This window comes from Daphnia carinata, chromosome 1 (assembly GCF_022539665.2).
Source record: "Daphnia carinata strain CSIRO-1 chromosome 1, CSIRO_AGI_Dcar_HiC_V3, whole genome shotgun sequence".
NCBI lineage: Eukaryota > Metazoa > Arthropoda > Branchiopoda > Diplostraca > Daphniidae > Daphnia > Daphnia carinata.
This window is the reverse complement of record NC_081331.1, coordinates 9,639,584-9,666,032: the sequence shown is the minus strand read 5'-3', so window position 1 is coordinate 9,666,032 and position 26,449 is coordinate 9,639,584. Positions and strand designations below refer to the sequence as shown.

Here is a 26,449-nt window from a genome sequence, read left to right as displayed (position 1 = left end):
AATCTTCCTGTCCACTTTTCTTGGACGCATAGCTAAAATTCACAGTGAATTTTTATCCCTCAGCCTTCCATGTACTTTGTTAAATCGAAGAGTAATATTTCTCCTCATCATTTCCCCATGGGTTGATCCGCATAACTCAAAGTTTTAAAAATATGAAAGGAGAAAAAATGGTTTACCGCGAAAATAATTTCGATAAAACGTAATTATTTCATCGGTCCGCAAACTATCACAATGACACATCTGCTCAAATCACGAAACATCAGGACATCTAATTTCAATAACGCTTTTTTAAAAATGGGTTCTCGTGTCCGTTCGGGCAGTGTAACAATCAGCAAGCTCTAAGTGACCTAATATTCACTGTTGAAACTTTTTAATTTAATGCACAAAAAGAACAGCGATAAAAACTCATTCATCCATCATTCAAATTCGGAACGTTAGCGGTGAATAAATCGATTTTCAAAATCCCAATTGCTATCAGTTTTCGTTGTCTGATGAGGTGTACAGTATACAAAAAGAAACCACCAACGATAATTTGGTATACTCGGTAAACGAAGTCAAGATAATGCGCATTCCTTTTTTTTTCGGTTGTCCGCTTTTGAGGTCAGTGATTTCATCTGACATAAACTTGTTCCGTGACCTACATGACCCGAAAAGGGCTAGATCATCAACGCATTTTCCATGCTTTTTCTACAAGTGGAACGTTGGCATGATTTTTCCTTCCATTTAACTTTGTTTTTCTGTAATATGCGATTCATTTCTGTTGTCACTGCGTCAAGGCCGCCTCATCCAAAATCATTTTCATAGGAGTTCAGTAGGTGAATATTGCAAAAATAATAAGTTCGGGAGTATTGTATTCACAGCCTCGTGCAAGGCATGTCACATTGAGTCATATAACATCGCACATGGGCATAACAACAACAAACAGAAAAAAGAGTTACGTTTAGGCATTACAGGAAAAAGAAGATAGGGTTGGTGAGTAATGCCTAGTTATGTTCACTTTGCAAACCGTGTGGTGGCCCAGAAATAACTAGGAAATGAGGCTTTGATGCATCGGCATTAACCGTAAACGGGTTGGGACACTTCCTGATAAATTTGGGGTTGTTGGTAAACTTGTGGTGATGTCTGCGTGTAAACCGTTGCGGCTTCGTAAGCTGGTGGACTGTAAGAGGAAGCTGGAGCGTATTCTTGGACTTGAGTGTATGTGGTCACCGGTCCGGGAGCGCCAACAGGTCCAGGGGCACCAACGGGTCCTGGCTTTCCAGGATAGCCATCTTTACCTGGGTATCCTACAGGGCCAACGGGTCCAATAGGTCCGACGGGACCAGGGCCGCCTGGATAACCTGGTGCTCCTGGTTTGCCTTGGGGTCCAACAGGGCCGAGAGGGCCTATGGGTCCAATTGGTCCAGGGCCGCCAGGGTAGCCTGGAGGGCCGGTTTTACCTTGGGGTCCAACTGGTCCTGGGCCACCAGGGTAGCCGGGAGCTCCGACGGGGCCGGGTAGACCATCCTTTCCGGGTTTGCCCTGCAGGCCTGGTGCGCCTGTGATATGGTATGAAATTAATTCACCAATTTTTAATGTCGAACAAATGTAACTACAACGCATGTTTTTATCAAATTTTCAGCGCCATATTTTACCTGTGTATCCTGGGGGTCCGGGCTTTCCATCTTTGCCAGGATAACCAGGACCGCCGGGAAGACCATCTTTGCCAGGAGCGCCATTGTAGCCAGGGGGGCCAGCAGGTCCGATGGGTCCAGGAGGACCAGGAATCTTGCTGGGTGCACCAGGATATCCATCCTTACCAGGAGGTCCAGCATAACCAGGTTTACCGGGTTCACCTTTAGCACCAGGGTATCCTGGGAAGCCAGTACCTCCAGGTTTTCCAGGAAGGCCTTGAGGTCCGACAGGTCCTGGAGGACCAGTAGCACCAGGGGCGCCGTTGTAGCCAGGTTTACCGTCTTTGCCGGGGAAGCCAGGTGCACCAGGAGGTCCAGCGATATTGGAAGCGATGGCAAGACCAGGTGGTCCAGTTTCACCCTTAGGTCCTACAGGCCCAGGTCCTCCGGGGTAACCAGGTTTGCCAGGAGCTCCAGGGGCGCCGTTGAGGCCAGGAGCTCCAGTTGCGCCAGTGTCTCCCTTTTCTCCTCGTTCACCTTGTTTGCCGTCGGAACCAGGTAATCCATTGTAGCCAGGTGAGCCAGCAGGACCTTTGGGGCCAGGAGCGCCATCATATCCAGGACTTCCGTCCTGACCAGATTTACCGTCTTCGCCAGGAGCACCAGGTTCTCCAGTGTCTCCCTTTTCTCCGGGAGGTCCGGCAGGTCCTGGCTCTCCAGGAGCTCCGGGAGGACCAACAACGATTTTTGTTCCATAATCGTCAGTGTAGATGGCGTCTTTTCCATCAATGCCATCTCTTCCGTCTTTGCCGTCAACGCCATCTTTGCCGTCAACACCATCTCTGCCGTCCTTTCCATCATTTCCAGGAGCACCCTGTTCTCCTGGTGTTCCAGGAGGTCCTTTCAGCCATGGGAGGTATTCGTAAAAGCGTTCCCATTGCTTCTGAATGGCGTCAATCTGCGGACGTTCGTTTGCAGGATAAGCACTTGACGCCCCGTATGGATTCAAGGAATTCCATTGCTGTTTCGTAATCTTAACAGTTTGGCCTACCTGAGGGGGTTGGCCGTATTGGGGGGCAGCAAGGGCGGCTGCCACCAAAAGCGGTATCAAAGCCTAATGAGGTAAAAATAATTTTACACTACTTGGAATTTATAGTTAGATTAAAATTAATGAACCGCAACTTACGGTTGCCTGCATTGCGGCGTTTGGTGATGCTCAGTTATTGTCCAAAAATCTTAGCTCCCAAATATTGCCAACCAAACTAAAAGACAATAAAGGTATAAAATAAAGTGACAAACTTCCACAGTTAATTTTCTAAACTAAAAACAATGTAATTGAAAAGAAACTTAACGCATTAAGAAAAATTCCTCATTTGACTTACCGATCTAAAGAATGACTTGTGATCGCCGACTTCGGCACAGCACTGACATTAATCGGAAGATGACTGGCTTTTTATGCTCAAGCTCTGCATAGAGGGTTAAGAAGGAGAAGAGGAAGAAACCTATCTTGTCGATCCATCGAACGAAATAGTTGCTCGGTCAACATGTACCTATAAGACGCACCTCTTTTTTAAACTTGTTTTTTAAAAAGGGAAAGCTTTGACAGCAGAACTAAGAAGGGAAAGAGAAAAGAGGCGAGGTGAAAGGACGAAGAACTGATACATTTTTGCGTCAATTTCTCTGCTAGACAAAATTCTTGCGACTTTTGAGCAGGAAGAGCCCGCTGAATGACGACCCACTTTATTGAACTGTCCCAGAAGGAACAAGTCAAGCCGCTCTCCCTCACTCTAGATACTGGAAGACCCAACGCTTTTTTTTCTTCCGTTTCAGGCGAAAACTAGCCTAAGCAGGTAAATTATCATACGTGTTTTTTTTTGTTTTTTTTTGTTTTTTTTCAGAAAATGAGACGGCTTAGCATAGATTAGACAATTATGTCATGTCCTATATCGAATGGCTTTTTACGAGAATACCGTACGTCAAATATGCATCATACGTAAATAATTTTTAACATTCAAGACTATTAGTTCTGGCTCTCTCGTTCATTTTTCAGCTTAAGAAAAACGTTGTAAGATAACAAATGTAGTCCCCTACGTTACTAATGATCTAAAGAGTATGGGGGTCAATGAAGGGGGGAGCGCCATATTTGGTTTACTAGCCAGACCAGCCAATAAAAGTTTATTTAGTAATGAGAAGATTATTCGACGCCATGTCGTTTACCTTTTAAGATAACCGACACTGCAGATAAGGAAAAAGACATTTCTGAAGAACGTCACGATTGCACTAGTTATTTAGCCTTAAAAAAAATCTGATTGTTACTTTGCATAATAAATCCCAGTTACTTCCATCACGTTTTCATTTTGAACAGGATTTCACTGTACTGAGACACAAACTGTCTAGTCAAGTTTAGGTAGAAATCTGGTTCACCGGGTAAGTAGTCATTGTAAACGTAACCTTTATTTGATTTGGAAATAGCTGGTTCTATCTAAGAATACGGAAAGAATATTATAATAAGAGAAAAAAAACAAGAAAAAAATTTATACATAAAAGAAATATAGAAACCTGTGTCCCTTCGTGCCACTCGTTAAAGGAAGTAATAGAAATCAACGGTGGGTTGGTCTGGAGTGCCGTCGCCCAAGCTATCTTGTAGTACTTCCCGTTTTTGCGTTCTCTGGTGGTCTTCACATTCCATGGGCGGACGCGGGTATCAATGTAACCTGGTCCAACGGATGGAGCAAAAAGGAGTCCATTTTTTTTGGCAAACGAGGATAAAGATTTCCAGTTTTTCCATGAACTTCCATAGGAGAATCCATTAGCAGCAAAATACGTATAAAAACCATCAAATCCCCCAGATACAATATCTTGCCTATCACGTGATAACGAGGTAGAAAATTTGGTTAAAAATATTACGAAAATAGCCTGTGACATTACTTGTGGCGAAATTCGACGACTAGTCCAAGGAAAATTCCATCAATGTCCGTATTTCTGATGGATTGTTTACTGCTAACGCCTAACACGGAGCTCCAACTATTTGGTGAGTTGAGATACGAATCGTAGATGTAGAAAACAGGAAGAGGTTTTTTTGACGGAGACTTTTGGAGTTTGTACATTGACGTATGATTGCCTGTAGCCAAAAATGATGAAAGTTACAGGACGTAAAATTATCAATGGAATGAGCCGGAATTCATGAATGAATATATACCATATTTCTCAATAATGTACTTTATGTTTCTTCTGAGGTTTTCAGGATTCCTTCCTATTATAAAGGTCAAACATAGGCAGACTATTGCATACTGGTCAGTAGTTAGCATTAAATATAACCTAACCTTCATATGGCTCAATGTGAAATGATATTTTGAGGTTATACACACTAGCAGTTTCCAGGAACATTGGAAAAAGTTGGTCAAATGGCTTCCCTTCTTTGTCACCTACAGCAAAATATTTGGAGCATTAAAACCTGTTTTCTGTTTCATTTTCCTTTTTTTGCTTGACAATTCAAACAATTTATGCATGCATACTCAAGTCAGGTGGATACCAGGAAATAACAAGCACCCCTATTCCTGCCTGTTTTATCCACTTCATATGTTGGCCAACAGTGACAGGATTTTTTGAGCTATAACAACCTAGAAGTGGATAAAAATTTGCACCTGATAAAAAAAAGAAACTTTAGCTAAGGACATCATGAGCATTCTAATATACATTGCAAACCTATGTCCCCTGGTGGTACATGTTTTCCAGTAGGATACACATTTTTGTCTTTCTCGTCCCAGTTCAGCAGATATTCATGACTTCATTTACACAATAGTTAAAATAACCATTTAAAATATCAAGAAAATTTAAATTTACTTCCAATGCAGGTACACTGAATCATCTTCTGGGTTTCCAAACCATGGATAATAAAAAACATGCACATTATTGGATAAAACCAATATATTGTTTGCAGTGTCCCTGTATGCTACATTGTCTTTTAGCCAAAGGTCTGGTAAAACTGTCACATTTTTTCGTTCCGATAAGACTTGTTGTAGGTGTTGATCTTTGGATGGTTTACCGGAGGATTGACTGAAGTAAAGGCGAATAAACATAAACAAAAAACCACAGAAAAGTACTGCAATCATTACATTTTTACACAATAAATAGCAATTCCTTTTAGGAATCATTTTTACAATGTGTTCACTAACATTTTTGCACCATGATTTTTTCGCTGCAGACGACACCGTTCTGTCACAATAAGAGTAGACGGAATTTCATGTATTGTACTGACACTATCATTTACCTGAGAACTGCCAATCCCTTCTCTGTCTCTAGTAGATATTTGTGTAGGAAAACATTTTGAAAGTAAAGCACTTTCGTTGTTTTATTTCCCGGTTATTTTGAGTATACAGCTGAATGACAAAAATGGAAAAAAATTGTGCTTTTGCAAAAGGAATTTTAACTAACAAATTTGCATCTTCTTTTTTTACAAGAATAAATCGAGAACTATCGATTATATAAATAATAATAAGAAATATAAGTCGACAATAATTAAGGAAATCAAATAGATTTTTCAACTGGTCTTATAGTTTTTTTACTAACGTAAAAAACAAAAAATAAAGTTAGAGCGCTAACAGCACCTTGTTTTCTTTTATTAAACAAACGACTGGTTGAACAAGAAAACCAATCATAATCGAAATCATCGTTCAATTTTGATTATAACGTGTGATTTTTCCTAAGGATATCGAAAACTACGAGCCGTTGAGTATTGTGCTGTAGCACGATTGCGCTATACCGTCCTAGCGCGCAATTAATTGTTAGACGTTTTTCCGTTTATGTCAGAAATTTCTGACTGGCGAAAATTAGGAAGTCAATTTTCGTGATTCTCGTAGTTCTCGGGTAACCTGGGAACGAGCCCTCAGTTACCAGTTAAACCACGCTTGTAAAAAAAATGGCTCGCGGTTTTTGACCAAATAGCTTCCAATGTGCTGCCATCAAGTGGAATAAAAATAGGTAGTAAACCTTTAAGTCTCTTTGATGGCCGCCAGTTTCCAAAAGGTAGAATCTATTGCAACGGCATTTTCCCCTATTGCAACGAAATCTATCGGTGCAATAAAAGTTTTTTTCATTATTGCAACGAAATTTTTCGTTGCTTGCGTTCTTATGGGGCCCCGATTCTAGTGGTGCCCCTGCTTGTTTCCAGTTGAGAATTCCACTAGATTTGGGAGGCCCGTAAGAATTTATTGCAACGAAATATTTCTGGACAGTTCATGGAATGAGATCCGACTGTATTGAAGAGTCTTCGTGTCGTCTGCTTGCCAAGAGCTATACCGATACCTACTGGCGGTTTGTAAAATCTATACGCGTCTGAACGGCCTGAACCGATTACCGGGGAAAAAAACAATTCGCAAGAATGTTGGAAATTAACAGTGATTTTATTTTTAGAAGCGTGTTTGCGTTTCTTTGGTTAGAGTTCACGTGGGAGCTGTATCTGTCATACCGTCAGGTAAGATCCTTGTAGGCCTCGTTGAATAAGCTTTCTAACACTGTTGACGTGTTTCGTTTGTGGATACTGTTGTGGTAGATCCAAGAAGAGAAAACAATTCAAACTTTAACATGTTTTTGTTTAGCTATTAATGATATCCAAACAGGTTATTATTATTAATTATCATCTATTTAAATCAATTATTAGCACCAAGTATACAAGAAAAGCAGTAAACCACCCCCAGAACTGGAAAAACATTTCAACAGTGAAACGTTTCAGAAAGCAAGGCTATATGGGCTCGATAAGAGTGGCTATGGTATAGTACATGGCCTGTTCAATCAAATATTCTCCACAGTAAGTTACAAGTATAAATAAATTTTCCTCATAACAAGAGCTGAAATTCAAATTACTATTCCAAGGTCCTTATTTTGCTGAATGGGCATGCTTATTTCTGGAACCTCTCACACTCAGCATTGTTATCATTAAATCTACCTGCTGATAATGAAATTCTAACAAGTATGGTGTTTACTGTCATCTTGAGCTCTTTCAGTACCCTTGTCGATATGCCTTTCACCATATATTACACCTTCTGGCTTGAAGAAAGGCATGGATTCAACAAACAAGTATGATTTTCACAAAACCATGGAGTGTCAAGGAATTATGGTCTAATTGTACTCTTTCTGCAGACACCATGGTTTTTCATTAAAGACACGATAAAAAAATACATCGTCGGCATGCTGATCTCTCTACCCCTGGTGGCTGCCGTAATTTTTATAGTGCAAAGCGGCGGAGACTACTTTTTCCTGTATTTATGGAGTTTTGTTACGCTGGTGATTGTACTTTTGATGACAGTATATCCGGACTACATTGCACCCTTGTTCGATAAATACAGCCCGCTGCCAGAAGGAGAATTGAAGTCTGCCATTGAAAAATTAGCAGCTTCAATTGATTTCCCGCTGAAGAAACTTTATGTGGTAGAAGGTATATTAGTTAATGTAAATTTGGCTACCTTAACAAGTACTTAGTTGCTGCTATTCCCTATACAGGTTCCAAACGTTCCTCGCACAGCAACGCATATTTCTATGGCTTCTTCAACAACAAAAGGATTGTCTTATTTGATACTCTCATAGAAGGATACGTCAAGGAAGAGTCAGAGACAACGGAGAAATCCGAGAAAGTTCTGAAGAAAGGATGCAACAACGCTGAAATCTTAGCCGTGCTTGGTCACGAGTTGGGTCATTGGAAGTTGAACCATGTCACCAAAAACATTGTCATTTCAGAACTGAATATTCTTTTCATGTTCCTTGTTTTTAACTTGCTCTTCCAATACCGACCGCTTTACGACGCCTTTGGGTTCCACGACAGCCAACCCATCTTTATCGGACTCTACATCGTAACATCGTACATCTTCTCGCCCTACAACGCTATTCTGTCATTCTTGACGACATTACTTAGTCGGCATTTTGAGTTCGAAGCGGACCGCTTCGCCAAGAAACTGGGCCACGCCGTGAACCTCAAGTCTTCGCTCATCAAGCTTAACTTGGACAATTTAGGCTTTCCAATCTACGACTGGTTATATTCTAGTTGGCATCACTCTCACCCGACACTTCTCCAGAGATTGAACGCCCTCGACAAAACGGAGTAGACAGTAGACCGGATTCGCCTACTAACCATTCAGTTTCAGCTTTGCCATTGCACAGTTGCATTCTGCAAAGTTCCCAACAAACTTCGTCGTCATTTTTACTTCTTGTCCGAGCGGCTTACAGCATTTTTCTTTGTGGTTAAATGGGTAATTCTGATAATATGTGACGGAAACGGCAGTTAAAAGATCGGACGGACCACTAAACGTAGCAAAGAAGTAAAGGTATGTTGTGTGTTGTCATAATCTTGCTGGAAGACCGTTATTTGTTGGCAAGTGTTATACCATTCCGATTCTAGTCCAGCATACAAATTCGCAACGAATGTAGGCCAATGGGACTCCAATACAAATTGTCAGAAGTTTTTTTTTATCGCAAATAGGTGTAACATCAATTGGTTAAACTTTAGCTAGAAATTATCTGTAGTCAATACAGCCGTATGATGTAACGCATAATGGCACGGCAAAATACGTCAACATTATCCAAAATTCGTACTTGCCTTCTTGTTTTCTTGTTTTTTTTTTTCTTTTTCTTCTTTTTTTTCTTTTTTTTTTGTGCCTCTGTTTTCAGATTGTTTTAGTAAAATGAAACGAATTTAGTTAAGTGGGGAAAATCGTCAGTCGGGTGTCGCAAATCCATGCAAGAAGAAACTTTGAAAGTTTAATGCGTCGTTGATCTTCTATAGCTACGCGTCCGGAATTTTTCAGCCCGAGCGCTTTTTGTTATGGTTTCCACATTAATTAATTTAACAACTGTTCAGTGCACGCACACACAAGATAGCTAATTGAAAAAAATGGAATAGTAGAATGGTAAAGTTTGTGATTAAAGCTGCCAAAGGGCCGAGATGATATTCCTAATTGATTGTGATGAGCGACGTCAGGCACGCAATTCAACTTGTACCTCAATAGATGGTTTTCGTCTTCAGTAGCGCTGCCAATTGTTGCTGCTGGGCTTCACCTTGCATTGCGACCAACACTGGTGAGTCCTTCGAATTTTCAAACGGTGGTAAGAACATCATTGGAGGTTCACGTTGATCAAATTCGTCGGGCAACAAGCCGGCGGTTGGTGGCTCTAGACATACAATTCCATTTATCTACTGGCAATTATGAAACATCTAATTATATCAAATACCTTTAATTGTTCCGTTTGCGTCCACGATGATGGCTTCTGCCTGTTGTGGTGTTACTTGGGGACGAGCTTCAACAGGAGTAGAAATCACTGGATTGGATACGGAAACCACTGTGCCACCGTTCGCCTCTGAGTTGACATTGACAGTGACGGAGACAGACGTGCCAGGAGGAACGGCAGACGGAACAGTTAACATCAGTTGGATTCCCTGTTGGTCGCCGTAACGCTCCCCGCTGACTGCGACTGGACCGCTAAAAGTAGGGGCCGGCTGCTGTCCTACGATGATATCACTAGGTAGCGGCACGAGCTGCTGCCGCTGCTGGCCGGGATAGTGATCATTGAAATAGCCCGCCGGATAAGTTAAGTAATAAGGTTGCCCCACCCTCACAGCATCGATATCGTATGCTTTTGGAATGGGTCCAGCTGACGCGGCGGCCAGAAAAATCGTCATAATCTGAAATCGACCAAGTATAGAACATCAAATCAGTTTTCAACATCTACCTTTCAGCACAAAAAAATGTGTTCCGTGTTGTTTAGTTCGATTTCTTTGTCCCGCAAAACCAAACGAGAAAGAAATAATGAAGCTATTGAGTTACTTTGTAAAACTGGTTATTCACCTGCCTCCTGTTCCCAAAAAGGTGATCTTTTTCATTTCGATTTTGATTTGAAAGAACAAGAGAGAAAAAAAAAAGAAAACACAAAAGAGCTTCACTGTGTCCTTGAGCCGCGTGTGGCAAAGCAAGAAAGGTTTTTCTCTCTTCTTTGTAAAATAAAAAAATCATGGAGATTCATTGGCTCGTGACGGTGGGTTTACCTTTTCATAAATATCCTTCTTGACGTCAACCCTTTTCGCTTTGCGATTGTATCCCCCTTTTGCTTAGACAGAGGGTAAGTTGAGGTTCAAGGGAACGAAAAAGGACAAAAGCCAAAGATGAAACAACCAAAACAAACAGCAACGGCCGTTGGACGAGGATGATGAAGATTCCACAAATGAAGGTCAGCAGCATCGAGGAGGGCGCGGATGGACACCGGGCGCGGAATGCCAACTCCACTACTGCAAAAACCCAAACCACCACCATCCACGCCCAATCGACCTCCACGAGCCCAGAGGCGATTATCGCGAAGAGCCAAAACAAGATCTCCTCCTGTCTTCTCCTTGTATGACCCTCGATTCTTTTCGGAATTAACGCGTTAACGTACCATGCAGTGTCTACGACATTTATGCACTAGTCCTTTTATTCCCCTACACAAAATTCAAATTAAGCTTTTCAACCTTTTCGAACTACGCACCAACCAGTGAATAGATCAATCGCTAATTAAATACATGCAACTACAACTTTCGTATAAACAAAACGAAAAAATGGATTGCTTCGTTTCATATGATTGGTGCCGTAATTGGGATATGACAAATGCTCCGCTTAGATCCACGTTTCGTACGTCGCTGATGTGTCAAGAAAAATCATCTGACGCATCAAGAAAGATGGAGATTCATTCACAAGCAATATGAAGCTGTCACTCAAGAATTACATATTTAAAAATAATTAAAGAATGCTTCTTTTTCAAAGAAGCTCTTTACAATCTCGATCCTTTCATTGCCATCACTTTCGGCATCTTTATCCCCCTTAAAAAGTGTCTCCGGTTAGCGATAGCGGGCACGCGTGAAAAATCTGGCCTGCCACTGGCAAAACGCCAATGTAACGACTTACACACTTTGCATTAAATTTTGGTCCCACGGCCAAACCGAATCTACACGAACAGTCGTACGGTCATTCACTGAACATCAATCAAAATGTCAACGATATTAAGAGGCCAAAATTCAAAATATATCAATTACGTCGCTTGTTTAAATCACCCGCCTAAGTGTACCAAGTTGTTTCTTAGCCGTTAATTACTCTAAGAGATGTAAATAAACTTACAAAGATCTTCATGGTTGGATATGAAGCGGAATGCTATGTGCTTGCTGTAAAGGTTGTGGAGCGCGACTAAACCGAGACTGACGGTTCCAGACGCCTGCGACTTCAATTTATGCTTGGGTGAAACACGGGGCGAAGCACATGTTTTACAGCTGCGTCAGAGCTGCGGCACAGGTGAGACACCACGTAAAGCTGCAGCAGCTTCCAGCAGACGGGTGATGGACGCGGCATGTTGTACCAGCAAAAGGAACTTCTTAGCCTCTTTGTCCGGCTGACAATCCGGCAGCTATAGAAACATCTCTCTGAAAATAAAATTTAAAAAAACGTAGAATATTTAATGATGAAGAGGACATGCGGATATTGAACAAAAGATACAAATCATGACCAATTCTGCGATGTGTGAATATTGCTACGTGTAACACACTCTGCATAGGCGACCTTGATAAATCTCACGCAGCGAGACCTTGAAGATTGTGGTGCTTTAACCACCAGTCAAATTGGTTTCAGGGTATTCTCCTACTGATTCACAATCGACACTTGTTAAAGTTGAAGGAATGGTCATGCTTTAACGATGAAGAAATTCTTTATATGAAGAAGGCCGTACCTTATCAGAGTGCGTTCCACTGGCCAATAGTTTTCTACCGAAGTTTTTACCCATTTCAGCAACACGAATGCAGAGTCATTAAGATCAAACGCCTCAGACGTGATTATCATGAAATCTGCAAGTTCGCTAGGTGGCGAGCAGAGCACGTGACAAACAAGAGAAACATTTTCTGACCACACCCGGATATGAACAAATCATGTGCGAAAAAAGATCAACGGTCCCCACGCAAAGGGCGACAGGATGCCAGTTAGTCATTGGGAAAAAAGTTATGCGGCCACGGGCCGTTGATAACTTGGCTAAATACAAGAGACGGAGAAAAAAAAAAAAAATGACCGAAACCGGCATGTTGAAGGCACTCCCGGGAGCGCTCAAGGCGAACGGGCCAGAGGATGAGGGATATCGAGTTTTTTTCCGTCTTTTGTAGCAAACATTTTCTCCAAAGCGCCACGCGTTTATGGGATACCCACATGTACATCTTTATCTTCCAAACAGACACACGTATTAGACTTTATATACCGGTATAGTAAGTGATCGTAACCTTGGCCATTGAAGAGACAGCTTCGTGTCATTTTAGTAACTCAGTGGCCAGTTTTACAATCACATTTTTTTTTTTTCCTTATCTTTGAGAAAAAAAATTGTGAGTTTTTTCTTTTATAAACACAACCAAAGCAACAACAAGGAAATCATAATATAATACAAACCGGATGAACAGACAGCTGTACCGATTGGGCTGACAGTTGATTTATCAAACCATCGTAGATGCTGTCTTAAAGGAATGCACAAGCGCTCGGGTAAGGCGATTGTTATCTCAACCTATGGCGGCCCCAGGTTGAGATGTTCGTTCGTTTCCACGCGGATGTACCTGCAGCATTTTCGGTCCACTCGGGATTACAGTGATCCATGAATCTAATAAAGAAATAAAAAAAAAAAGAGTATCTAATCGTCCTTTTAAGAAGTTCCTTTGCGGGAGAAAAAAAAAATGCAAAATTGTTGTTTTTATTGACCGTCAGCCCCCCATTGAACAACGTCGGTTGTTGACCATCAACTTCAGTCACGATCTTGAAATGCGGTCTCGTACGTAATCGTGCGAACTTCGTTTAAGCAGTCGCGACACGTTTTTCTCGTTCCGTCAATTATGTTCAACGACTAGTTTTTTCTTTAAAAATTTTGTTTCTTCCGTCCAACGCTCTCGGCGTTTTCTTATTGCTAGTAATTCGGATAAGCGAATTCCAACCTCGAAATCATCAGCGAGATTCCATATATTTTTCGGAATTCTTCTTACAACCGTTTCTTTATTCCCTGTTTATGCAAATGAACAATATAAAAAATATTGGTTCTTGCACAACGTTTTCGCAAACGAATTTTCAACAACAGCCATCATAGTTTCAAAAAATAACAAAGGGGAGTAATTCATCCTAGGGACGGTCGGGAAAAAAAAAAGTAATCACAGTTCAATCTTGTTGCCGTAGAAATCGTTATCTGCCTCGTATTCATCGGACTCGGTGGGTTTGGCTTTGCAAACGTTTAGGTAGACGGTATATTGCTGGTCCAGACCGACATAGCTGTCTGACATGAAATAAAATGTCAACATCAGTCGGCCGAGTTTTTGAGGAGTCGTGAAGCTCAATTGATGCGGGCATTTCATCCTTGGCAAAGTCACACGTTTCAGTGCTAACAATTCTTGTTTCTCAACCGAACCAAGAGTTAAAAACCATCCTTCGTCCTTCGATTTCGGAAATTTAGGAGCATAAACAGATCGGCTGCGGCCCGTTTGGTTGGTCCCGCTGCCCATGGCTCCACTATCGACAGCAACAGATTGCACAGATTTTTTAGGACGAGCTCCTCCCGTGACAACAGGGGCTGTCTCAAACAGGCTCTGACGAGTGAAAGTGATATCGAGAAGGCACTCTTGATCTGCGGGTACGTCAATCCATTCGGCCTCTTGTAGCCCGCAGTTGGGGATGATGGATAGAGGCGTTGACGTTGTACCCCATACAACGGACATTGAAATGTCAATGACGGGTAAATTAGAAATGACTTGACGCACTTCCTGTATCTGATCTGCGCTGAAATCCGTGCTCAGTAAATTAGACAGTTTTGCAAAGTCCACTGCAACGGCTTTTTGTAAGACGGGCAAATGCATTAGTTGTTCTTGGCGGGTTCGAAGGACGGGCAAAATAAACGTGTCAAAATGCGGAAGTATCAAAACGGCCGGGTCGTGGATCCATATAGCTTGTATGACCATTTGGAGGAGCTGCTGGATGCGCAATGTGGTGGCCAACCAACCTCCTTCAGCTGCTACATCCATCATAGCTTGCAAGATACGGATCGACTGATCCAGCACCGATTTGGTATCGGTGGCGTAGTCGGCACAGGGTAAACTCATGCGCGAAAAATGCGCCTGGAAGAGCAAATGAGCTTTGGTGTGCGACGAATCGAACGAATAAGGATTGACGGGCAAAAGGCAATTTTTGGCCAAGTCGGCGTTGAGCAAATCCTCGTTGTGGCGAACGGGCAGTTCGCTATACTCGTGCGCATCACTCAAAATGGACAACAGATCTTCCAGCGTCGTATCTTGATTTAGCCGATCGCGGAACAATTGCAACGTGTGATAGCTCAGGTAATAGTAGGAAGCAATCCGGCCGAGTGAAGTGGGCGCTACACGACCATCTTCTTCGATTTCGGTACATGAAGCAGCTTCGAGAACCGAGAGTGAACGCTGAATCAACGATGTCAAATACCGATTAACATCGGTGGGTTCCAGCTGTTCTAGACCGTAATACGCCGGATTTTGTAGCAATCGTCTGAAGAAATACGTCCATGTTAAATAGTCAATAGCTTCTTGTTTGGAACAAATTGTGCCAGCCACTATTTCAGCATTTAGATGTTCCGGGAGCACGTCCAACAAACTAGATTCAACTGGAAACGGTTCGTACAAGAACTTTTTGTAAAAATCCTTTTTAATGTCGTGCACCAAAACACAGGCAACTCCATGATCATCGTACTGTGGTCGTCCTGCTCGTCCCATCATCTGCAAAACTATAAATAAGAAAAACCTGTTTTCTTTCAAACATTTAAAGACATGAAGGACAAGCTAACTTTACCATCAGTGATGGGCATATCAACGTAGCGACGTGACTTTCCATCGTAGTATTCGGTGCCCTTGATGACGACAAGATGGGCAGGAAAGTTGACACCCTATTCATTAAAAAGGTAATTTTTCTATAAATACACTTGTTCGTTTGAATGAAAACAAAATAGTCCTTACCCATGCTAACGTTGCGGTGGCAATCAGGACTTGGATTTTTTGGTTGACGAACAATTCCTCCACTAAGCGACGGTCCTTCTCTGTCAATCCGGCGTGGTGGATTCCAACACCGAAAGAAAGAGTCAACTTGAGATTGGGATCTCGAATAGACAGGGTTAGTTGTTCCATGTCTCGTTCGGGCATACGGACAAACTGTCGAGGGCTCTCCTCGGCAGCCAGATAACCGATCAGATCCAGGGCTGTCAAACGTGTCTGACGTCGAGATGAGACGAACACCAGGACCGGTTTGTCTGGAGAGTGTTGCTTGATCGCCTGGAACGTCGGCTTATTCATCGTGGCCATGCGGGGACAGTAGTGTTTACCGGGGAATCCGGAAATGTGAACTTCCAGAGGGACGGGCCGGACGGAAGGCCTGAAATTGAAGAGGCCAACTTGGCCGATATTGAGCCAATCACCCAAATCGCGAGCGTTCGCCACAGCAGTCGACAGTCCAATCAGACGAAGGGAACGGCCCGTGTGCGACGCGATGAAATTGGTACGGGAAACGATAACTTCAAGAACTGGGCCACGATCTTCGCCCAGCAAATGAATTTCATCGATGATGATGAGAGCAACAGCACGGACATAATCACGAGTTTGCCACGATCGGCTGACACCGTCCCATTTTTCGGGTGTGGTGACAATGACGTCCGCCCGACTTATGGCCCTGACGTCAGGTGTGACGTCTCCAGTTAATTCCACGACGTTCTTGCCCAGCCGACGGCCTAAACGTTCTCGCCAATCATCCATTCGCTCGCGAACCAGCGCTTTCATGGGGGCAATGTAAACCACTTTGCTTTTAGGGTGCTCCCGAAAGACGCGGAACATTGCAATTTCAGCCACAATGGTTTTTCCCGAACCAGTGGGTGCGCCTAACAAAACGTTATGGTCAGTGTGATACAAAACGTGGAATAACTGTGTTTGAATTGGATTGAAGTAAGGGAACGAGTAAAGGCTTTGAAATTCGGGGTTTTTCAGCGCCGTGACGGGCAACGGTTTCAAATCCAGTAAGGCCGTGTGTGGTGGATGACGTTCCGGCAGGATAAGTTGCTGGAACGAGATGGGATGCGTGATTTCGCAACGGAGCCAACGGTCGCTGACAATGCGGATGTAGTACTGCGACGGCAACGGCTCGAAGATCGGAATAGTAAAGACAATCACTTGCTCTTCTTTCCGCGTTACTTGCCTCTTGCTCAGCGAGATGGATTCATAATGATATGTCGTATTGTTTTCGGGGTCTTCTACCCACATCCAAAAGGGCTCCGACGAGAGACTGTGAATTCGATCGTTCCAGCGGAAATCGGGACGGATGCAAAGCCGGATACGTAATACCGTTCGCGTGATAGGTTGTACTGTGGCATCCACCTCTAAATAAGGGAATTCTGAAGCATTCCTTTTCACGATCGGTCCCGACCGCTGATTTTGAATCATAAATCCAATTTCTTTACTGTCCATTTCGCGCAATCGTTCCAGTGATAATTTTTTATCTTCTAACTTAATGAGAATGTCTTGACCAAGAGTTGCAAACTGTCGTAGCGGATGCTGTGAGTCCCACACTCGTTGTTCGATCATGCTGATTAAAAATAAATAAAGCAAAAGAATCGTGTTAATGACGAGGATTAAAATAAACAATAAAGTATGCCTTACTTGGAAACACGCAGTACCCTTCCAGACATCAGAGGCCAGTTCTTGCGTAATACAATTTCAAAGAGCGCGCGAGCAATACGAGATGCATTTTGGACGATAAACGACTGATCAGAGATCAAACTGAACGAGTTGACTGGACCTCTTGAGACGTACGTCTGCAGCAAAATGTTCACTTTGCCGTGAATGTTCTCGCTTCCACCACTGACGGGCAGTTCGCAGTACGTGTGCAGGTAGCCGTCGAGTTCATCTAATTCATCATCGCGGACTTTAAGCTGGTCGAATTCCGTTGCCATGGATATGAGGGCAAATATTTCAGCATCATTCATAGCTGGATGCATTTGCTCGTTGAAGATCTCGACTGTATCGTACTTGATGTAGAAATGACTGGCCGTTCGACCCAAATCGGTTGCGTGCAGCAGGCCAGTCCTTTCCTCGAAACGGATCATTCTGGCTTTATCCAAGGATCGTGCAGCCAGTACGATCAATTCCCTGCGCTTCCCGCCCAAGTGAGGATCATCAAAGATCTGTTCCAGGTTAATGCCGTAAGCGATGGGATTCTTTCTCATGCGGATGAAGAGATAAGTATAACTGAGCCACTGGACGGCTTCGTCCACGTTGGCGACTGTTCCAAGCGTAATCTCGGCGTTCAAGTTGTCCGTCATATTTTTTTCAAAGCTACTCTCAATGGGGTACTGACACGTCAGCAAAGAGAGGTAGTGCGCTAACTTTTCGTGCGAAGTGATAATGGTTCCGTGACCAGATTTGTCGAATTGGGGACGACCAGCACGACCAAAAATCTGAAGCACATCCAAGATGCCAATATCGACAAAGGCTCCGTGCTTGGCGTCGTAAATCTCGGTTCCTTTAATGATGACTGCATGGGCGGGCAAGTTAACACCCCAAGCCAAAGTAGCAGTACAGACCAAGACACGCGCCATTCCGTCAGCAAACATTTTCTCCACAAGGTTTCGATCGCTTCGCAACATTCCGGCGTGGTGAATGGCAAATCTATTGGCAAATCGAAATGTTAGGGAAATAGAAACGATGGAATATTATTTCATTCGACTGACCCGTCTTTCAACAAGTCGACCAAATGTCTATTCCTTGATTTTCCCGCATTCTTCATGGCTGTATTAAAACCGCTATTGTCCTCCGGCTGAAACAAGTGTAATTGGTTTTTCTCCTGCGCTTGCATTCGTAAAGTCTGAAATACAAATTAAATCTCGCATTGTGAATTTGTGAATTGGGTAATGCTAAGCAGGCACTATACCTGTGCTGTCTTGAGGGTGGCGTTACGGGCATGCACGAACACCATTACTTGATGACCTTGTTGTACCATGGCGGCGACCTTTTCGTAACAAACGAAATCCATTTGTTGCATCTGCCGCATGGGATTGACCTCTTTGATGCCGATGAACGTTTGAGATAAAGGCACTGGACGGAAGCGGGAATCAAAGTAAAAGAGGCCTTTGTAGGGATTGACACGCAGAAAATGAGCTACGTCGATGTAATTGGGCAGTGTGGCTGAAAGGCCGAGGATGCGAATCATCATTTGGGAAGATTCGACTTGCCGCAATGTACGAGCTACAAGAGCTTCGACTACAGGACCACGATCACCATGGAGCAAGTGAACTTCGTCGATGATGAGCAATTTTACTAGCTGCGTCAGAGCAATGTCTCCTGCGACCAATAAAATGAAAGTTACCACAAAATTGATCATAAAGGAAATGAAAGAGGGAAAAACACTGTTCCTTAACATACCCGTGCTTTTCCTTGTAATCACGTCCCACTTCTCGGGCGTGGTGATGAGCATTTGAGTGGCCATGATTTCGGCCTTGGTCAACTGCATGTCGCCCGTCAACTCACGCACTACTAGACCTAATGGAGCCAAACGTTTTCCGAAATTCTCTGCCATTTCAGCTGCCAGAGCTTTCATTGGTGCCACATAAACTATCTGTCAACGAGAATAATTATTTTAGGAATATCGGGTATATGGTTGATTGCGAAGAGATGCTTTTACCTTAAACTGATCTTTTCTCTCAAGGACCCCGTTGTTGATGTACTGCTTGATAATTTGCAAAATGGTCAACATGGCAATATTTGTTTTACCGGCACCCGTCGGAGCGCACACTAACATGTTCTCGTTAGTTCGGTAAGCAGTGTCAAACACCACACTCTGAATCTTGTTGAGGTTTTTGCAATTGGCAAACGCTTTTCGGCTGATGTCATCCAATGAAGCAATGGGGATTAACGTGTTGCCTACTTCTGTCGGAGCTGGTTCTGTAAGAGGAATATTGATTTCTTCATATCTCGCAGTGTTAGTGCGTGTCGCAGATTCTGGTAAGGCCATTTTCTTGCCACCAACAAAGGCTGCAGAAAAGGTTATATGAAATACCACTTTGATTGAAATATTAAAAATTCAAATGAAGTACCAGAAGACTGCTTTGCCTCGGCTATTGAATCATAAACGTTAGGATATTTGACTGTTCTACTAGCGGAATGTTTCATTATGGGGAGTGTGGAAGCTACCACTAGTTGTTGTTCTCTGCATAGAAAAAATTGTTGTATCATTAAAAACGCAACGTAACTATAGATCAGATATCCAAGCTGAGCTTACTGGAACATTTTCATGGAAGCCGCTTCTTCTACGTCATTTTCATACCCTTGTCGCAGTTTCTGATACCGCTTTTCTTCTTTTCGTATCTGTTTCATCAAATCTTTTTCCTGTGCCGATTGAACAAGCACTTGCCCACTGATGACGGGGCCCGCAGAATAAGGTTTTACTTTCGACGAAGCTATGGCAACTGCAAAAAAATTTGTTAATGTCGTATTTGGAGACTGAGTCATAATAGTTACCTTGGGTGGTAATTGACTTTTCTGCCTTTTTCATTTCCTTTCTGTTTTCTAGGAGGTCTTGTATTAACTCAAATCGATCGAATCCCAGTAGATCAAAGAACTAATGTCAAAACATGGTATCAACTATCGCTTTTACGTGAAACAAACAAAATCACGGACACATACCTCCGTTTGTAATTCGTCGTCCGACTTATTAGAACATATAACGCTCATTATAGAATCCACGAGATCGGTTATTGGAATATTAAGGGAATTGCCACCAGAAAGAGCTAGCTGTTGTTCAAGCCAACCACGACCATGCACTTTTCGCTATCACACAACAAAGACTTAAAGAAATATAAATTTAAGACGGTAAACTGTGGTAAATATACCTCAAATATTCTGCTGTCGTTTGTTTTCGAATCTTCCCATTTGAAACTAATATCTTTTTTTGTAAGTCCATCAAAATTGCTAGCAGCATTGCCCCAGTCCATAAGCACGTCTACACCATTTTCGGAGAGCTCGTCTATTGGATAAACTTTTACATCTTTACCAAATTCTGTTACAGGTTCTTCAGAGCTTTCACTTTTCAAGTACTTCAGCACAGTTTCTGGTAACTTGCTTATTAAATTTCTAACAATCTGTTGAAAAAAAAAAATATTTTAATACAAAGATGTGGAAAAGAATAAGATTTTAAATAGTACTTTGAGTGTCTCCTTTCCAAGTGAAAGGTCAATTACTCCAAAACCAAAAGAGGACAAGCTTTTCGGGGTGACATTTTCCATCTCAAAGAAGAAAAATATGAGGCTGATTGCACAGTCCTCTATCACCTTTGTTCCACACTCATCACCCATTATTTTTTGGGCCACCTGTCGAAGAGGACTCAGTAATGCTCTAATTTCTGTTGAACTTTTCCCTGATTTTTCCAATTCCCTAGCTAATTTTGTCCATGTGATCCTATATAAAAATAAAAATAATTCAATTTCTACCTAAAAATATATGTAATGTAAAAGCAACTATAAAACTTACTTGTTGTCTTGCTCTTGCTGTTTTATCCTAAGTTCACTTAAATAATGGGATGACGTGTCAGTCAACTTCCCACAAATGGGGGAACTGAGGTTTGTGAAAGCTCTCAGAGCCCTTGATAGACGAGGATTCGGTTTCATCTCAATTTTTGTCGAATCAGTCTAAAGTACTAATATTAAATCAGTCTAATGAAGTAGGTAAGCACCCTGAAAATTTGACCCGGTATTGGTTACGATGTCTCATGGGTCGCAATTCGGGATTTTGGTGCCCAGTAGGTACATACACTCTTTATTAAAATATCTATGAATAATTATTTACGAAATTTCCACAGGATAAAAGCAAAGCAAGAGAATAACAAGCACCGGTAATTATGCAAACCACCCGGGTCTATCGACAGTCGCGAAAAACGACGACTATCTTAAGTCGTCTGCTTTTGTTAGACCTCGGATGTTTTGAATATTCAAACACTGATTCATAGTATCAAACCGAAACCCAGTCTTTAATGCTAATGGATAAATATTACCTTAAAAAATCTCATATTTATACAATTCCATTTCATTCAATCGACGAACTAAAACCGTCAACGTGTTCATTGTAAAAAAAAATGCAATTACCATCATTTTCCTTATAGCACACGCAAGGGATGGTGCCATACCAGCATTTTAACCCTCAAGAGATTAGTCTGACATTAAATTATTATCTTACGAGTTCAATGTACGTTTCTGATGAAATTGCAGTAGATAATGTCAATACAGAAAACAACGCTATCGAATAAACTCAAACGTTCAAGAATCGAATGAATTATATTGAGGTTTTGCATGACAGACGAATGAACGTTGGCAAAATTCGATGTAAAAAAAAAAAATGGAAATTTTTATACCAAACCACCGCGTGACTCGATCAAAACAAATTTATTCGATTTCAAGTAATCGACTGAACGAAGAAGTTAAACGTACGGAAAAACAAGGTGGGGCAAAGATTTGCGTAGATGTTAAGATCCAACAGACTGTTTTCCCGCTCACCCACTGTTTCTGGCAAACTCAGCCTAAAGCTTTTCTTAACTATAAAGATCGTCATCGGCGTCATCCTGGAAATTTCCACCAGTTCCTCCGCTGGGTTGACTGCCACCCGCAGCCGGAGCATTCGGGAACCTGAAAAATACCGCTTTTAGTGACTTCCTTTGCGAACCCTGATAATTAAATACATTCTACCTGAAGTTGGTACCAAATCCACGCGATTGTTGCAAAGTCTGTGAGAACATCTCGTATTTGCGGATATCGTTGTCAGAAACGGATCTGCGAGCGAACTTCATGGCTTCTTCAAAGTGAGTGCGAGAAATTTCTGGAACGGGATCCTCTTCTTCCATTTCCATATCCATATCAGGGTTAGCGACACGTTCCTTCTCCCGTCTGATTTCAGCTTCAATTGACTGTCGGATAGCCAACTTGCAAGCGCGTTGACAAATTTCAGTCAAATCGGCACCAGAGAAACCATGCGTTACTTTGGCCAAGTAAACCAAATCCACATCCTACGTATAAATATAATATTCAGATCGAATTAGTTGCGTTCGCCGATTCAACATGTACGACGTACCGGAGCAAGAGGAGATTTTCGTAGATTTGACTTCAAAATAGCCTCTCGTGATTTCTCGTCGGGTAGAGGGATGTAAATCAGTTGGTCCAAACGGCCAGGACGCAGAACGGCAGGATCAATGATATCTACGTTTCAAGAAAAAATTAATAATTGAGAATTTGCAATAAAACTGATTTGAAATAGGAAGCATCGCAACAAGCCGGTGCCTCCCAATGGAAACTACAACAAATTCTAATTACCAGGACGATTCGTAGCTCCGATGATGAAAACATTCTTCTTAGCACCCATGCCGTCCATCTCAGTCAAGACTTGATTGATCACACGATCAGCAGCTCCACCAGCATCACCTGAACTTCCACCACGCGCCTTGGCGATCGAGTCGAGTTCATCGAAGAACAACACACAAGGAGCAGCAGCGCGTGCTTTGTCGAAAACATCGCGCACATTGGCTTCAGACTCACCAAACCACATAGTCAACAGCTCGGGGCCTGCATACAAAATAACAAATATTTTAAAATACAACCAGATAATGAAATATTCTACGGCGATACCTTTGATCGAAATGAAGTTGGCCTGGCACTCGTTTGCAATAGCCTTGGCGAGCAAAGTTTTACCACAACCGGGGGGGCCATAAAATAGAACACCACGAGACGGCGTCATGCCAAACTTGAGGAATTTCTCCGGATGCTCGACTGGGTACTGGACCAATTCTTGGAGTTCCCGTTTGACACCTTCCAATCCACCGATATCCTCCCAAGATACATTGGGAACTTCGACGATGGTCTCTCGCAAGGCACTTGGCGTAGATTTGCCCATGGCAAACTGCACAGAGAGAAGGAAAACTTAAATAAGTTTGGCTACTTATAATTAAACACATCACGCTATCTGACCCGGAAGTTCTCCATCGTGACGGCTAGAGAATTAAGGACTTCGGCGTCAATTTGATCTTCTTCCAAGTCAATCAGATCCATTTTTTCACGGATTTGTTGGAGAGCGGCTTCTGAGCAAAGGGCGGCAATGTCAGCACCGACATGGCCGTGGGTCTCGGCAGCAACTTGTTCTAGATCCACATCATCAGCTAGTTTCATATTTTTAGTGTGAATGCGCAGAACTTCAAGCCGCCCAGTCGCATCCGGAATGCCAATGTCAACTTCACGATCAAATCGGCCAAACCGACGAAGCGCAGCATCAATCGAATTCGGACGATTAGTAGCCGCCATGACAATAACGTGAGATCGCTGCTTCAAACCATCCATAAGTGTCAACAGCTGTGAGACGATACGGCGCTCGACTTCACCGTGGGTCTATAATAAGGACAATGCGTTAGTAATTCTTGCAAAACTACCAATCAATCGGGGAGTGGCAGAAGGACGGAAGGGGCTGTTTACCTTTTCACGCTTGGGTGCGATAGCATCCAATTCGTCGATAAAGATAATCGCTGGTGAGTTTTTCTCGGCTTCTTCGAACGCTTTGCGCAAATTACTTTCTGATTCACCAGCCAACTTGCTCATAATCTCAGGACCTAAAACCATAAATCCATATAATTGAACCTAATAGGGTAATGGGAAATCCATACCGTTAATCAAGTAAAAGAAAGCGCCAGTTTCGTTGGCCACTGCACGAGCGATGAGAGTTTTGCCGGTACCGGGAGGTCCGTAGAGCAGAATACCACGGGGTGGCTTCACACCAATTGCTTTGAATAGCTGAGGATGACGCAGAGGCAACTCAACCATCTCCTTAATGAGAGCCAATTGTTTGCGAACACCTCCAATATCGTCGTATCCCACGGCATTCAAAGCCTCTTCTTCTTCCTGTGAAGAACAGGTCGTATTTTACTATTTCAACACAACACAAATATTAAAAACTATACCTCTCGTTTGATTGGTTCGCCCTCGCAATGTATAACTGTATCCGGAGCTACGATGCAGTATGGAACAGGGTCGGTTTCAACGACTACGAAATGGTAGAGAACGACGTCAGATATAATTCAAGGAAAATAGATGTGTCAACTTACCTTTAAACTCGACAGCACGCATGCCTCCACGAACGATGAAAATGTCTCCTTTGTGAATAGGGCGATATGCCTCCAAAAAGTATGGTTTCAAGTACACATCAAAGAGGCTTCCAGTAAGACCCTCCACTGTGTCATCAATAGGAAGCACATGGATCCTTTTACCATATTTAACATCAGGGCATGGAGACACTGACACAACATCACCCAGCCTGACTCGCAGATTGTTTCTGACTACACGGTTCATCCTGATTTTTTCATTTGAGACAGTGTCATCTGACAGAACAATGCATACAGTCTCCTTCCTTTTCTTGCCCTTCAGTAGAACTGTGTCTCCTTTGAAGAGTTGAAGCTCATCCATTTTTTCCTTCAATTGGAATTGGGAATCAAGTGGTTAAAAATTTGTTTTCTTAACAGAACCAAAATGAATCCTACCTGGGACATAGCAACAACAGAGTTGTCATCATTCACAGCCTCTTCAACCAAAAGTCGATTTGGTTTTACTTTGTTCTTCAAAATTGCTGTCGCCAAGTCTTCATTCCTGTAATAAAATAACATTTATTTTTAAAATCTACACCCAAATTCATGAAACACTGTTTATATGATGCAGAGCAGTGTACTAGTTCCACATGTGAAAACAGTAGACAGCTGGGTCAACCATACACTACAATAAAAAAATAATGTAATACTACATTTCAGTGCCATTACTAAGTACAATGACATTGCTACATCCATGATAATCAAATCACAAAGAAGATTCTAGATTTCGAATGGTCTATAGCCAAATGAAACGTTTCCACCATTTACGACGAAAGCAAAAAAAAAATATTTTACCCTTTTGACTCTGCCATGATGACGACGAATTATCGTTACTTTTCTTTTTAAGAAAATAACAGCTTTTGTTTGGTTACAAATCTATCTAATACGATGAGACCTCGACGTGTTCACCTGCTACTGGTGTGAGTTGAAACCGTCGAATGAATTTACCCCTCGTCACGGCGATAGACAAGGAAAATTTCCTCAACACTGGCAAGCCACACAAGAAAAATCCCTACGTCACGGGCTCCAAGCTAGCTTTTAAACCGCTGATTCACAGAGGTTGCCACATTTCTCGAACAACTACCAACTTTGAGAGAAAGAAGAGAGAAAGAAGACAGACACAGGCGGACAGGCCAGGGCGGAGCAGGGACCCTGATTACAGCCAATCGGGTCCGATTGCTACCAAGTATACATAACAGGGCTCGGCCCCGGTTTGTTAAAACCGGGTAATCTCAGGGTGACCCATGGATCGCCGCCAAAAATTGTCCAAGAATGTCCACAGAAATATGCCAGAAACACATTTTGAAAAAATTTGATGTCATTTTTTCAACAAGTTAAAATTTACATTCGTATTTGATAGAGCTCGTTTAAGCAAAACTTCGGTCGCTTTTTCTCCCTAAAACCAGGAATCTACGTTCAAGCAATTTCCCTGGTGGAAAGTTTGCCGCTCAGATAACCTCCCCAGGAGATATTGATTTTAAGAGTACTTAAAACGCAACGAATTTTGGGATAGTATGAATGTGTGCATGTGTGCACTTTAGGTTCTATAGAACTCAATAATCACAGCATTTTAATGTCAGCTCGGCCGCAATGAGCATTTATTTATGTAGTGAAACCCACGTATGCACGTGCACGTGATAGGCT

At 42.5% G+C, this 26,449-nt stretch overlaps 6 protein-coding genes across 7 annotated transcripts; 1 reads left to right on the top strand and 5 right to left on the bottom strand.

Moving 5' to 3' along the window:
• Positions 1–834: 834 nt before the first annotated feature.
• LOC130695411 (collagen alpha-1(I) chain-like) lies at positions 835–3,075 on the bottom strand. 2 transcript variants are annotated; one of them, XM_057518561.2, is made up of 4 exons: positions 2,996–3,075; positions 2,800–2,875; positions 1,635–2,727; positions 835–1,538 (listed from the first exon to the last, which is right to left on the bottom strand). In XM_057518561.2, exons 2-4 carry the CDS (start codon positions 2,809–2,811, stop codon positions 1,057–1,059), a joined length of 1,587 nt encoding a protein of 528 aa, XP_057374544.1. In that variant the 5' UTR covers positions 2,812–2,875; positions 2,996–3,075; the 3' UTR covers positions 835–1,056. The 2 variants fall into 2 exon arrangements, with proteins under 2 accessions (XP_057374544.1, XP_059353549.1); XM_059497566.1 differs by lacking the exon at positions 2,996–3,075 and having other exon boundaries at positions 2,800–2,897.
• Positions 3,076–3,755: 680 nt separating this feature from the next.
• On the bottom strand, positions 3,756–5,824 carry LOC130695461 (glycoprotein endo-alpha-1,2-mannosidase-like). Its single transcript, XM_057518599.2, has 8 exons — positions 5,457–5,824; positions 5,319–5,398; positions 5,129–5,257; positions 4,937–5,038; positions 4,813–4,866; positions 4,542–4,734; positions 4,173–4,476; positions 3,756–4,095 (listed from the first exon to the last, which is right to left on the bottom strand). Exons 1-8 carry the CDS (start codon positions 5,765–5,767, stop codon positions 3,958–3,960), a joined length of 1,311 nt encoding a protein of 436 aa, XP_057374582.1. The 5' UTR covers positions 5,768–5,824; the 3' UTR covers positions 3,756–3,957.
• Positions 5,825–6,885: 1,061 nt separating this feature from the next.
• Positions 6,886–9,066, top strand: LOC130695441 (CAAX prenyl protease 1 homolog). Its single transcript, XM_057518581.2, has 5 exons — positions 6,886–7,086; positions 7,273–7,419; positions 7,485–7,688; positions 7,752–8,046; positions 8,112–9,066. Exons 1-5 carry the CDS (start codon positions 6,994–6,996, stop codon positions 8,708–8,710), a joined length of 1,338 nt encoding a protein of 445 aa, XP_057374564.1. The 5' UTR covers positions 6,886–6,993; the 3' UTR covers positions 8,711–9,066.
• LOC130695605 (uncharacterized) lies at positions 9,051–11,901 on the bottom strand. Its single transcript, XM_059497574.1, has 3 exons — positions 11,747–11,901; positions 9,834–10,284; positions 9,051–9,773 (listed from the first exon to the last, which is right to left on the bottom strand). Exons 1-3 carry the CDS (start codon positions 11,756–11,758, stop codon positions 9,604–9,606), a joined length of 633 nt encoding a protein of 210 aa, XP_059353557.1. The 5' UTR covers positions 11,759–11,901; the 3' UTR covers positions 9,051–9,603.
• A 1,718-nt stretch (positions 11,902–13,619) lies between these two features.
• Positions 13,620–21,563, bottom strand: LOC130695294 (activating signal cointegrator 1 complex subunit 3-like). Its single transcript, XM_057518416.2, has 16 exons — positions 21,382–21,563; positions 21,166–21,323; positions 20,841–21,093; positions 20,529–20,777; positions 20,323–20,466; positions 20,158–20,257; positions 19,919–20,105; positions 19,734–19,846; positions 19,322–19,671; positions 19,063–19,255; positions 18,572–18,981; positions 18,372–18,505; positions 17,302–18,309; positions 15,616–17,227; positions 15,452–15,545; positions 13,620–15,386 (listed from the first exon to the last, which is right to left on the bottom strand). Exons 1-16 carry the CDS (start codon positions 21,403–21,405, stop codon positions 13,792–13,794), a joined length of 6,624 nt encoding a protein of 2,207 aa, XP_057374399.1. The 5' UTR covers positions 21,406–21,563; the 3' UTR covers positions 13,620–13,791.
• A 494-nt stretch (positions 21,564–22,057) lies between these two features.
• Positions 22,058–25,758, bottom strand: LOC130695370 (transitional endoplasmic reticulum ATPase). Its single transcript, XM_057518506.1, has 12 exons — positions 25,601–25,758; positions 25,202–25,307; positions 24,770–25,133; positions 24,626–24,708; positions 24,332–24,566; positions 24,144–24,277; positions 23,646–24,059; positions 23,307–23,577; positions 22,995–23,243; positions 22,756–22,880; positions 22,374–22,690; positions 22,058–22,313 (listed from the first exon to the last, which is right to left on the bottom strand). The coding sequence occupies exons 1-12, from the start codon at positions 25,615–25,617 to the stop codon at positions 22,220–22,222; spliced, it is 2,409 nt and encodes an 802-aa protein (XP_057374489.1). The 5' UTR covers positions 25,618–25,758; the 3' UTR covers positions 22,058–22,219.
• Between the last annotated feature and the right edge of the window lie 691 nt (positions 25,759–26,449).